Here is a 12,923-nt window from a genome sequence, read left to right on the forward strand (position 1 = left end):
TAAAAGTATGAGTTCGCCAGAGCTTAATATTTTCATTTTGTCTTTCCTTTTTCTGATCTTTAAAAACACTTTTTGATTTTTAGTCTTGTATTGCATGATCTTTACAGCCTTAATGATTCTATTCTCTTGATTACAGAAGTTGTATGCTTTGTTTACCCTTTTATTTACAGTTTTCCTGATCACAAACATCCTACTTCCGTTGAATTGTCAGAATTTTGGTTCAGTGGATGTGTTTGTGTGGACCCTGTGTGTGGCACATCCATGGTTGTGTTCCTGTGCTGAGCGTGACCTGGGCTCATCCCAGCACTCTTCCCATCGCTCTGGGTTATGGATCTTGTACTTCCCACAAGATGCTCCGTCCCAGCCTTTCCTCACACGTGCCAACAGGATTAGGAGCTGTGATTTGCAGTCCAGCTCTCACTGTATCCATGGGAAGCAGTTTAAGCTGTGAACTTGCACAAAGCTGGGACAAGCTCTTCCCTCACTTCCCTCGCACTGCTCGGTATGGGGGATGTCTGGGGGATGTGGGCTCTTGGTTCCTCTCTCTGCTCCATGCAGATTCAGGCAAAAATGTGTTCCCTGTTGGTCACAGCATTTGAGTTTTGGGGTGTATTCCATCATGGCAAGGGGAGGAAAGAACAGGATCAGGTGAAGTGGTGGCCAGGATGAAGCGCTGATCTTCAGAACAATTTAAGGACTGGAGTCCAGTGTCCTGAGGATGGTTGTACATGAGCTTTCCAGTCTCTGCAATGGGCTCTTGTCTTTGGCTAAAGCATCCATTCTCTGGCAGAGACATCCCCAATTTCCCCTTGTTAAACATTCCTCCAAACACTCTGGCTCAGAACACCCTTTTCACTCAAGAGCAGCAGGATTCCAGGAGCCCAGCGTACTGAAGGAACCATTCATTATATGAAGCTGCAGCTCTGTGTTAATCATTGCCCATATCCCCTTCCCACAGGTGGAAATCGTGACTCACACTGGGCCTCATCGACGCCTGTGGATGGGCCCTCAGTTCCAGTTCAAAACCATCCACCCCTCAGGCCAAACCACCGTCATCTCCTCCAGCTCCTCCGTGCTGCAGTCGCACGGGCCCAGCGACACCCCGCAGCCTCTCCTGGACTTTGACACAGATGATCTCGATCTCAACAGCCTCAGGTAAAAATAAAACCCATTTCCCAGCTGACTCACATTTGTTGTGTGCAGAATTTGCCTCCTGCCACGTGTGTAGGACGTGTCACGGTTTTTATCAGGCTTGTCCAGAGCAGAGTCTTGGAAGAATGTGTGGCTCACCAACGAGAAGAATCTGTCCAGGCCAAGCAACTCAGATTCCTTTTGCTGCCCCTTCTTGGGCACATGACAGGGAAAGGTAGCACAAAGTCTGGTGGCCTCGCTCAGTGTCCTCTTGCCTTTCACACTTTCTGTGTTGCTTAATAAATTTGTTCTCTCGGATGTGAGTGGCTTCATGCCATGAATTTAGACAGTGGTCAGCGTGTTGGAACAGTAAGTGAACTCCTGAAATGCTTATTTCCTCCCTTGTTTTATTTTTTTCCCCACTCATTTTTTTCCTTCCTTGTTATTCTTTTCCATATATTTAATTCAACTGGTTTTTGGAGATGAGCTGATTTGGAATTGGGGGCAGGGGGTATGCTTAGGGAAGGGAAGGAAGAGCAAAGGTAACTGGGTTTACATTTACTGGTGATTTGTAGAAGAGATTTATGCTCCAAGTGTTTGTGTCCTGCCCAGTAACTCCAGATTTAAAAAGTTTCCACGCTCCTGACTCTGCATGTGATTTGAAGTCCAAAGTTCTGTTTTAGGGACTTGGATTGTTTGGGACTGTGTCTGAAACTCTCAGAAGTAAAGCAAGAGAGAAGGATGATATGATTAATCACATCAAAATGGGCAGATTGTCCTTGGACTGGAAATGCATGGGTTTGAAATGTGTGATTTCTCCTTGTGTGTAATTACTGCCATGAGTAAGGATATGGCTGCCAAATTTATTTTTTAATATATATATGTATTCATGTGCAGAAAGAAAGCAGAAATAAAAAGAAATAATACAGATCTGTGTTACAAAAGGAATCAACAATTACAAATGGATCTTTAAAATGTTGCTGTTGAGGAGAGCAGTGGAGGCTTTTTAGCCAGGTTTGGGTAGGGTGAGCGTTTTCCTTTGAGGCTTCCTGAGAGCTCCCATCTGAGCCATCCTTTGGGAATACCCACTTTGTCCCAGTCTCTGGGTGCAATCTCAGCTGCACCAAGAGAGGGAAAACAGAAGTTTCCAACAGCTTTTAAGCCATTTCACAATTAAATTGCTGCTTGTCCCAGGTGATTCTGGTGGGATTGGGCCCTGCTGAGCGTGGCAAGGTGGTGACTGTGAATTGTCGACCCAGGGAGGAGGTGGAGTCACCCTCCCTGGACATGCTTAAAAACAGACTGGACAAGGCACTCAGTGCTGTAGTTTAGTTGATGAGGAGGTGTCAGGTCGTAGGTTGGACTTGATGATCTTCAAGTTCTTTCCCAGCCTGGTTCACTGTGTGAATTGTGTGGTTGCCAGGATCCAGCCGGTGCGCTCGGAGCCCGTCAGCATGCCGGGGTCACCGCGGCCCGCGGCCGACCGGCGCGGCGTCTCCACGGTCATCGACGCTACTTCAGGTAAGAACATCCTCACTTTCTGTTTCATATTCATCAATCTGGTCTTTTGTTTTGGCTGGTAACATGTGTACTAATCGTTGCCATCAAGGTTGTCCTGATTTTCTGCACCACAGGGTAAGTGCTGTCTCATACAAATACTCAGTCCTGCCATGATGATGATTTTTTCCCCCCCCTTGCCCCTCTTACCCCTCGAATGTGAAGTCACAGCATTGTGGTAAGATCTGGACACACTATTTATGTAAAGTTTAACATGAGCTATAGAATGCTAAAAACTGCCTAAACTAAAAAGCAGAACATTTACAAATACTAACACTGAAATGCTTTTATTAATGAATGCCTAAAGCATAGAATATTACAGTTCCATGTCATTTATAAAGTAGCTTTCATTGAAATGTAATCATAAATGTAATAGATTTCTGTGAACAGTCAGGACAACAGGAGAGTTTATCTAATGTTTGTGTAATAGGCACATTTTCACTGCTCTGCTCTGAAAAGAGTGTGTAGATTTAATACCACAGTGGTTGTGTTAATATCAACAGAGTAATAGATGTACTATAAAGTTCTCTTTTCCTCTCAGTGCTGGGGAATAGCCTGTCTAAAGAAACAAGGGCAGCAGCAGAGCTTTATGTTCCAGTGCAGCTGTACAGCGTCTGAGGGGTCCACACAGCAGGATTTTGTCAAATAAAATCTCTCACAAGTAGAATTATTAAACACACAGCATTAGTCAAACAGTCAAGTCGGAGAGGATTTTAATCTTTAGCGATTTGAAAATCCCTGGAGGCTCCTGATTGGATTGAGGTTAAACTGTAAAAAGAGACTGTAACACATACAGAAATGGGTTTCTGAAGGTTGGTTTAAAGAGAGTTAAAATAAAAGCTCCTGTTTCAGACTCTGTTTGCTGTTTGATATAAATGCTGAGTCCAAGATACTTCATTGTTTGCCAAATGAATTTATTTGGGTATTACAGGATATTTCATATATGTGTTTATAACAGAGTTCAATAGTAACCACATTTACTTTGGATATTGAGAATTGTCCTTATAAATTCCATTTTCAAATATTTAAAAGTTGTTAAATTAATTCCTGTTGGGCTTAGACAAACATCTGGTGCTGGTTACTGAAAGGGAATTTTGTTTGTTTTACTACATGGCAAAGTAATTTTGAAAATAATTGTTCGATACAGAAGAAAATATTAATGCATCAGTTATGATTTTTTTTTCCCTAGTTCATCTATGCTTATTGCTCCTAAAAGGTTCCAAGTTGGAATCACATGAGTGCTTCAGGCTGTGTATGTGACACTTGAGATTCAGAGTGATTAATGGCAGAGCTGTGCCTCACTATCAGCTGATCCAGAGAGAGATATCAGCATTAGCAGGGTGGGGATTTCTCCCTCCTGTGTAGGACCAGTGCCTTCACCTGTAATTCTGAAATGTGACCATTCTATAACTGTAGCACTTCCTAAAGCTGTGTTACTCCATCTACAACAGAAACAATGAACACACAGGACTGTGCCTCTTGAGTTGCTCAGCCTCAAAAGTTGCTGAACAACCTTTTCTGAGGTGTGGATGGGGCTTTAATATGAACTGACTCATGTGACTGTGATGAAGCCTCATTTGTAATGCCTTTAACATGTGTGTCCATGTTAAAATTGCCAAAATCCATTGTATACATTGTTAGGACACTGGAAATATATTTACTGTACAGCAGTAACTCAGTTTGGTTATAACACCTCATAAGTTTCATGTAAACAATACATGGGTTTTGTTAGGGACATGCTGATGGCAGTATTTTATTTACTTCAACCAGAAGGGTTGGGTTGGAATTGATTTTTGATTCAGGGATTTTAGCATCTCTTTGCAGTTTTTGTATTGCCTGATGCTCATTCTTTCCCATGCAGAACTTAGGGGTTCAAATTCTAAACTGTGTGATGGTTTAAGGGTGTGAATTGTTGGAGAGTAAAGGAGACACCAGGAAAATATATACACTGTTTTTTGGGATCTTAAACTGCTCTTGTAACAGCAATGGCCCAGCAATGGAAAGAAGAGTATTTTATGCTTATTTTCTTCTCTTCCCACCTCTGAGATGTGCAGAAAACTCCATTAATCTCAGCTGTGGATGGGGAAGGGTTTGGTTTTAATACCACTCATGTACAGCACTGGGTTTTTGTGTTCCAGTCCACCACTTCAAGTATTCTCATTTCCTGCTCTTCCCACAGCATGCCCTACACGGCTGATGTTCTTTATGGAAAAGACATTTTTAGGTTTGAAGGATTTTTAAGTAGGTCATAAATTTTTCCTGCCTGAGCTGAACCAGGAAGTGATTGTTCAGCTGTGCCCCTGCACTGGAGCCTGTTGCACTTTATGAAGATGCTTATCTGGAGGTTTGATTGCCTGTTGCTTGGAGATCCAACCCGTGTGGCGCCTCTGCTTATCTGACTCATCACTTCTCCTTCCTATCAAAAGACTCCAAGTACATGTTTATCATCTCCCATTATCCTTCCCATTATCCTCAATAGCTTCCTCCCTTCTCCCCCGTTGGTGTTGCATTTAATAAGCAGTTTGTGTGGTTTTTTAAAGCATGGATTTCCTCATGTGTCTGTAAAACTGGGGTGTGCTAAGGACAATCTCATAAGATCACTTGCAAAAGTCTTCATTTAAAAAGTGCAGAACTGTAATGCTGTTATCAATAGTGAAAATTTGCAATGGCATTCTCAAGGTGGATGGCTGAATCTGTAAAGATTACTTGGATATATTTTAAAAATGCATATTACAATATGGTTCTCTCAACTCAAAATTCTCCTAAGACACTCTTCTCTGGTTTATTTTTTCAAGAAAAGTTTTCAAAAGTTCAGTCACCTAAAGCTACTGGACATTTGTCCCTCAATGCACATATTTTAGTCATATGCATCATAGAGAGAATATACCCTCAAGGATTAAATGCACTGTAATTCCAGATGCTATTCCAGACTGGCAGTTGGAAATGTTAAAGGGGGACAGCAATGGGTTTAAATCTTTGTGAAGCAGGAAGGAATTATTATTGGTGATAATGCAGCAGCAGAACCACTGCACAGGTAAGAGCTGCTCACTGTGTGCAGCAAGCAGAGGGTGTTTGTCCCTCCTCCCCAAAGGTGTGCTCAGGCTGTGGCTTGGCTTTGACACAGGTGGGTTAAATCTTAATAAGCCAGGTTCTATTTATGAGCCCAGAAATGAAAGAGAAACCTTAGAGAGTCCAGGCACCTCTCTGAATTTTCATCCTATAACCTGTGGAGTAATGACATACATCATATGTATTCCATAGCTGAAAACCCAAACCTGGTACAACTCTCTGAACAATGAATGATGTAGAAATTAGGGGTGTAGGCAGGTTAGGATATCTGCACAGTCAACTCTGAGCTTTCAGAGCTAGAAAAGCTGTAGGGAAAGGATTTTGCAGCAGTTGCTGGTCAGTGAGTTTGCTCAGAGTGCTGCACTGAGTGTGCACACGAGTGTTTCCCTTCAGCTGCAGCCCAGGTGTGCTCAGTGACTCAGGTGTGCACTCAGTGACTCAGTCCTGCTCATTTAAGAGAAGTGGCTGCATCTGTGAGTCTGTCTATGGAAACCTTGTTTATTCCCTCACACAAAGAGGTTTTGGACACTTATCCATCAGCCAAGTAATGAGTTGGTTGCGTTGCTAGTGGAGGATGAGAACATTGACAGAGGAATTGTCTGATCTCTTTTTTTGCATCAACCTCTTCCATTCCTGCTGGGAGGAGATCACAGAATAGAATCATAAATCTGTTTCTTTATTGCCTAGAATAAATGCAGAAATTGAGTGAGAAGGATTTCAGTGAATGGCATTATTTAACAAATAAAATTAATTTGTAGAAGAAAAAGATCCTGAGGATTCTTTTCCTCATTAGTTGTTTGTGGGGTGGGGTGAACCTTAATGTTCTCAACTGAAACCTGGTGAGTGCTGTGCTCAGGGACACACACACATCATTTTTTAATGAAGATTGTTTATTACTGTTGTATAAAACTCTGACAATACTAAGCTCACTTCTGGTTACTTCAATCAATGCCCACTTAAAATCAGCTTGTAATTTAGTACTTCCCTTTCTTTTGTGTGTGACTGGCTGGTCATGGACAGAGAGCTCTGCCTGCAGAGGGTTTGATGAACAGAAGAATTGACTGGGGCTTTATGGGGGAGGGAGTTGTCCTTTTATTGTTCATCACCACACCTGTGAGGCAGCGACCACGGGACAGATTTTTACTGTCCAGCAATGCTCTCACCTGCAATTTAATAAACACTTCTGCTGTCACACCTTAAACCATCTGAGTTCCTTTCTGTTGTAGGCACGATCAAATATTTATTCCCAAAAGCTGTACACCACAAAGTGCTGCCTCGGAGCAGGCAGATCAGTTATTCAGGTAGTAAAGATGTGTGAATGCAGCTGGCAGATGAAGTCACCAACATTGTGAATTCCCAGGCTGTCCCTGCTGCCACAGGCAATAAATGCCAGGCTGAGCCAGGGCTGGGCTCCCATTCCAGGAGCTCTGGTGTCTGCTCGAGCTGCCCTGCTTGAGTGGAGCCAGCCGGGGCTGCAGGGAGGTGAAATCAATCCGGGCTGCAGTCCTTGACCTGAACCTGTAATTACCTGCATGGGATAAAGGTGGTTTGTTGTGGCAGATAGAGATTGCACTCAGGGCTGCAGAGGATAATGCTGAGCTTTGAAGGCAAGGAAAGGGTTTGGCCCCTGGGCTGTTCTTCACAGCAATTGAGAGGTTTTAATAACGGGCAGAGAACAAGCTGCTCTTTGGGGGCATCACCTGTTCAGTAACACAAAAACACCGACCCAGCACTGCTTGGTTTGTAGTTATTTGTCTTGTCAGCCTATGCTGAAGTTACTGGAATAACTTCTATGCTGATCCTGTTAATATATCTGTTTAAAATGCTTATTATGTTACCTATTTGCATAACATTTTATGCATTATTCCCTGACTAGTGACAGCATGTGGAATACCTCAGGTATCTGTTTCCTCACATGTGCTCTGCTCCCTCTATCCAGCTCATCTGCCTGGCAAAGTGTGTGTCTGTGCATGAGCTGCGTAATGCAAGATTCTGCTACTTAGAATGTTTTCAACTTGATTTATTTCATCTAATTTGAGAAAATGTTATCTGATGATTTTTGAACAGAGCCTTAAGACAGAACTGACTCCAACAGGCTCCAAGATGCCAATGCGGTGTACATGATTACATCTAGAAGCAGCTATGCCCTATAGACTGGGGAGATGTGAGGAGAAATTGAAATGACCTGACACTACTGACTGGGCACTTGCTGCTGGATCATTGCCTGGACTGGGAAAAGACTCAGCTGCAGGGATACATGGAGTAGCATTAATGTCTTGAAACACTGGTGGGTGTTTTCTGGAGGCAGGAGAAGTACACTGGAGAGGACAGGCATGGCAGCAGGGAGTGAAAGACAGCAGAATCATTAGATACTGATTTAATTTTCCACCCTGTGATGATTGTGGGTGGTTTAGTCAGTTCTGGAGGTGGCAGCTCACTCCCCACAGCACAATGTGGTGATGTGGGGTAGCTTTACCCTGCAAGGGACAGAAGAGACTCCTCAGCCCAGTTTGCCTCTGGTACAGTTGAGCAGTCTGACAGTGAGCGAAGCAATTAATCTCTTCTAAGATGGTTGTGTTTGAAACCAAGACTTCATCAGCTTTAAAAACTGGTGCTGCATGCTTCTGATTTACTGATGCAAGTGAAAATCAAAAAGCAGCAATTTCTAGACCCTGCTGTGTTGGGTGGAACTTGACTTTAAGCAGTTGAGGTTCCTGGAGGTGCTGCTCTCCTTGTTCACTTCCCCCGTGTGATTTTTGGCCCAGCCAAAAAAATCTCTGTTGTTGTCCCTGAGAGCTGAACTGTGACCTCCCCAGCATTGTAATCAAATCCAGGGGAATGGGGTTTTTCTTCACACAGGAAGATACGTTGCAGTGGGGCCCCCAGGGGCCCCGATAATGGTCACTGGCACAGTGCTGCTGCTCCCAGACAGTTGTTCTCGTGTCACACAACCTGCCTGACGCGTGTACAGGGCTCCATTAGTGCAGCCTCTGCAGCGTCTCACTGCTCAAGTGTGAGCTACTAACTTCCAGCTGGGGAAGCCACCTTCAGTTCATATCAGCTGAAAACTGCACTGGGCTAGAGCATGGTGCAAGCACAGAAATGCCTTCGGTTTATTTAGGGGGAAAAAAATAATCTTATTATCCTGGGTATTTTGCGCTAGTTAACAAAAACTCATTCTTAATACGAGATTCTTATGTGCCTCTTAATTATCTTTCATTAACAGTTGTTAATGCTGTGTGTAGGTAGCTTTAAAGCTCTGAATAAGTGGGAAGTGTTGATTCTAATCATATCTGACACCACAATCTTCTGTGGAACAACACATGAGCTGAGATTCCCGATGGGCTCCTGTAGGATACAATATTTATTATAGCTGGAGATCTAAGAGCTCCCAGCTACTGTTAAACTTACAAGAGATCCAGAAACCTCAGTGTCTGTACTTGTGTTTTGAGAGATTGCACAGAAATAACACACCACTGGTATTTGCAGGCAGTGTGTGCATTGACATTTCTGCTCTTTTCCTACTCTGCTTAAAGGAAACATTTTGCAAATCTTTATATTTTTATAAGCTTGTAACATATTCTAAGCTCATCTATTAATCTAGACTGCTTGAAATGGCCTTAAAATGGATGTGCAAGTTAAAAGAAGAGTATTTGAATTTTGGAGTCAGTATTTTTTCAGGGAAAGCTTTATTTGTAACCAATTTATAATAGAGACATTTTTATTTAGTGATTTCACTAAATTAGGCTTTATCTTTTAAACTTTTTGCTCACCATTTCCCATATTTGCTTTGAGAACATCTACATGTGCCTCATTATTTCTTGTTGCCACTTTGGCCTGCAGTCTCTGTTAGATGTTAAGGGTTTCAGCCATCAGGATTCTGGTTCTGATCCTCTTGAGGTCCCCCCCTCTTTTCAGGAGTGTTCCAGAACCTCAGCCCTTGTCCTCAGGGCTCTGCAGACCCTTCCTTTTGTCTTTCAGCTTCCTCCTGCTGTAATATTTAATGTAATATCAGCATAAGCACTTACTTTCACCACTGTTAATCCAAAAGGAACAGGTTTTAGCAATTGTCCATTAGAGTGTGATAAGCATGAGTGAGCAGAAGTGTGGATTTGGGGATATGACACATAAAACAGAGCTATTTGGCATGATATATTAGCCAAGCATTTCATCTACTCTAAGGTGGAGTTTAATACCTTGAGGGTGTTGCAATCACAGCCTCCTCACCCTGGCTACTCGCTGGAGTAAAGATGTTCTCTGCTGGGAATAAATATTTATACTAAGTTGAAATACAGCCTGTTGGTGCTTACTTGTGTATATATTTTATTGCCTCGGTGACGTAAGGGGTAAAGAAACAGATGGAAAATATTTTGTTTTCCTTAATTATCCACCACTGTGGGATACCCATTGGCTTGGAGCTGTGGCTCCTCTCCTGCCTTGGACTCCATCCCTGGCACCACCCCAGCCAGATTTTAATAGTTCTTTATCTGCTGCTTGCATTGCTTTTAACTTTCACTTTCTATTACAGGCCAGGCTGAATTGGGTGCTGGTTGCTGCTGCAGCTCCATTTGGAACAGCCAAGGCTGTGCCAGCAAGTGGCTGCTGCAGAGAGCAGGGAGTGGGGGCACGGGGTGAGAGGAACCCCTGATTGTCATCATCCTCCTCCTCAGCTGCTCTGGTGTTCAAGGAGAGTCCTGGAGGTTCCAGCCTCCAGCTGCAGAGCTTTTACTCCTGCTTGGAACAGCCCACCTGGGACTCTCCTCCTTCCAGAAGAAATTCCCAAAAATTCCCAAAAAATGGCTGAAAACACTCCAAACTGCTAAAAAAAAAAAAATGGCCTGAATATCATAAAAAACCCCTTAAAAAAGCCCGAAAAAGCCCCCAAAAAATCCTGAAAAAATCCCCAAAAATTCTGAAAAATTCCCGGAGTTTCCCAGCGTGCCAGATTCCCGTTTTTCCAGGTGTCTGGGCTGAAGGGAGAGGAGGTGTGGGTGTGGGTACAAGGAATGTGGAGTCTCTGAGGGAGCACATGAAACCAAACACTCCCTGTGCTTGCTGATGCTGCTCCCCTGGTGCAGGTGGAAACGAGCAGGGCACAGGCAGCAAAAGACAGAAAACAGGCTTGGGTTATTGGCATCTTTATCCTGGGAGTCCTCCAGGTGAGAGGTGGTCCCTGAGCCCTGGTGCCCCGAGGCTCTGCTCCGTGCAGGCCTGGAAAATGGAGCAAGGGAAAAGCAAAAGGTGCTGATATGAACAACATATGGGTTTTTCTGGAGTTTGGCCACAGATTTAAGGCCTCAGAGTGGATTCCTGGGGCCTTCGTATCCTATCCCAAAACCAACACAAAAGCCTTTCCAGATACATTTTATAAGCTCTGCAATTGTAATAGTCCTATCAAAAATCCCATGTCCCCACGTCAGGTGGGGTGCAGACCGTGCTCTCCTGAAATCCCAGGCTTGCCAAGCCTTTCTTCCCTGACATTTCCCTCCAGCAGCAGCGGGCAACCATTTGTGCCTCGTGTGGAGGCCGCGGGGGCTCTGGCACAGCTGCTGTCCCTGGAGCACACATCTGCTGCGGGAGCGGGGCTCGCCCGCCTGGCCCTGTGTCCCAGCTGGCTCCCCACAGCCCACCTGGAATGAGGGATAACTCCTGGATTTGTGAGGCTTTGGCACGGCTTGGAGGAGTGGGAGTTTTAGTAGCTGCTTCTGCCATCGCCTTTGCGTTGCGTTTCCTCGGCTCCGCGTCACGGTGCTGTTGGTGGGAGAAGCGACACATTGGTAGCACCTTGCAGCTTTGGGACACTGCAGAGAATCCTGGCTGTACCACTCCAGGAAACTGCTACCTACTTCATTTTGCCTTGATGCAAAAAAGCAGGAGAAGCCATTGTTGCAGTAAGTCTTGCTAGCTCCTTGCAGTCCCCATTAATTGGGATTTTCACCTCTATTATTTACAGCAGGAATGTTGAGCAAACTTCTGTTTGCTCTACTTTTTGCCCATCGCTTAAAATACATTTTAAAAGTAAGGATAACTTTACTTGTGACTGAACATCAGATGTAGTAAATGGCTGTAGATCATCTGCAAAGTTTTCGTGTTGCTGGTGGATTCTTAACAAGCATAAAGTTGCTATGAAAGAATTTGGAGAAGCAAAAAGTGCTCTTGTAGTCTTTTGGTTTTGGTGTTTGTATTTAAGTTGTAAAAAAAAACCCAAATAAAGCAAACCAACACCCAGTATACAGTGAAATGCTTACAGGGAGCTACATTTTAGCACTGAAGTTAGATTAAAAATTCACTGTATCATAAGTGAACCATTTCCCCCTTGATTTGTGTCCAAAATATGAGGAAAAATCTTGCAGCTGCATTATGCATTTTACAAAAGAACATATGCATGCATTTAAATCATTTACATTTCATCTTTGCTTTCTCTTATTTTTAACCCATATTATGGTGAGTGACAGCGTGTTTGGAAAACTGAGGTTGAAAGCAAAGTTTAAACTTTGATGCCCAGTAAGCCAAACTGCCAGCAGTGCTTCACTATTTCATGATTTTATTTCAAAGTTTGGCTCATGCTTTTTTTCTTTCTCTCCAATGAAACGTGATTGAAACTTTGTGAATCTGGCTGACAAAAATAAAAGTTAAATTATACTGCAGTTGGTTTGTGCTTGTCCTACAGCTCCTGCAGAGGAAGATAGTCCATCCTTATGGAAGCAGGTTCTTGGGTGGATGCACAGCTTAAAGATGTTCTGGGCCAGGGTTCAGTGACATTATTAACTGGTGATCATTAGGTGGTATCAGATATTCCCCATGATGGGGGTGAGGAGGGGAAGGTAGAGCTGTGTCTGATGTGACCATTTCTGCCTGCTCTCTGTTAAACTGATCCACTTCTGCAGCAGGAGTTGAAAAAGAGTTTGGACTGGGGTGTGATGTTTTGTTCAGTGCCATCAGCAGGCAGCACTCCCCCACTGCTGTGCGTGAACAAATAAAATCCAGCTTTATTGGCCTAGTTATGGCCTTTTAATAACCCTTGAGTGAGGGATTGTGCAAGGCGTGAAGTGCGAACGCCCGCTCCGGGTCACGGCTCGTGACGGGGGGCACACGGAGCTGGCACGGGGGTGGCAGGTGGGGGCTGCCCCCCTTTTCCAGGAGGACGTGGGGCTGGGCTGTGCAGA

The 12,923-nt window shown here is 43.9% G+C and overlaps 1 protein-coding gene across 12 annotated transcripts in view; it reads left to right on the forward strand.

The window, feature by feature from the left end:
• Positions 1-12,923, forward strand: part of BCAS3 (BCAS3 microtubule associated cell migration factor) — a 300,611-nt gene that overhangs the window by 124,786 nt on the left and 162,902 nt on the right. For 11 of the 12 annotated variants that reach the window (XM_014254998.2, XM_014255000.2, XM_014254995.2 and 8 more), the window contains 2 exons: positions 959-1,155; positions 2,555-2,652. In XM_014254998.2, coding sequence (XP_014110473.1) covers positions 959-1,155; positions 2,555-2,652 — 295 coding nt within the window. Of the gene's footprint in view, positions 1-958; positions 1,156-2,554; positions 2,653-4,867; positions 6,871-12,923 lie in introns of those variants that run through there. The other variant, XM_014255002.2, reaches the window with a different exon arrangement.

Source organism: Pseudopodoces humilis, chromosome 23 (genome assembly GCF_049639895.1).
Source record: "Pseudopodoces humilis isolate 2021_Gansu_Grassland_sample_001 chromosome 23, ASM4963989v1, whole genome shotgun sequence".
In the NCBI taxonomy this organism is placed as follows: domain Eukaryota; kingdom Metazoa; phylum Chordata; class Aves; order Passeriformes; family Paridae; genus Pseudopodoces; species Pseudopodoces humilis.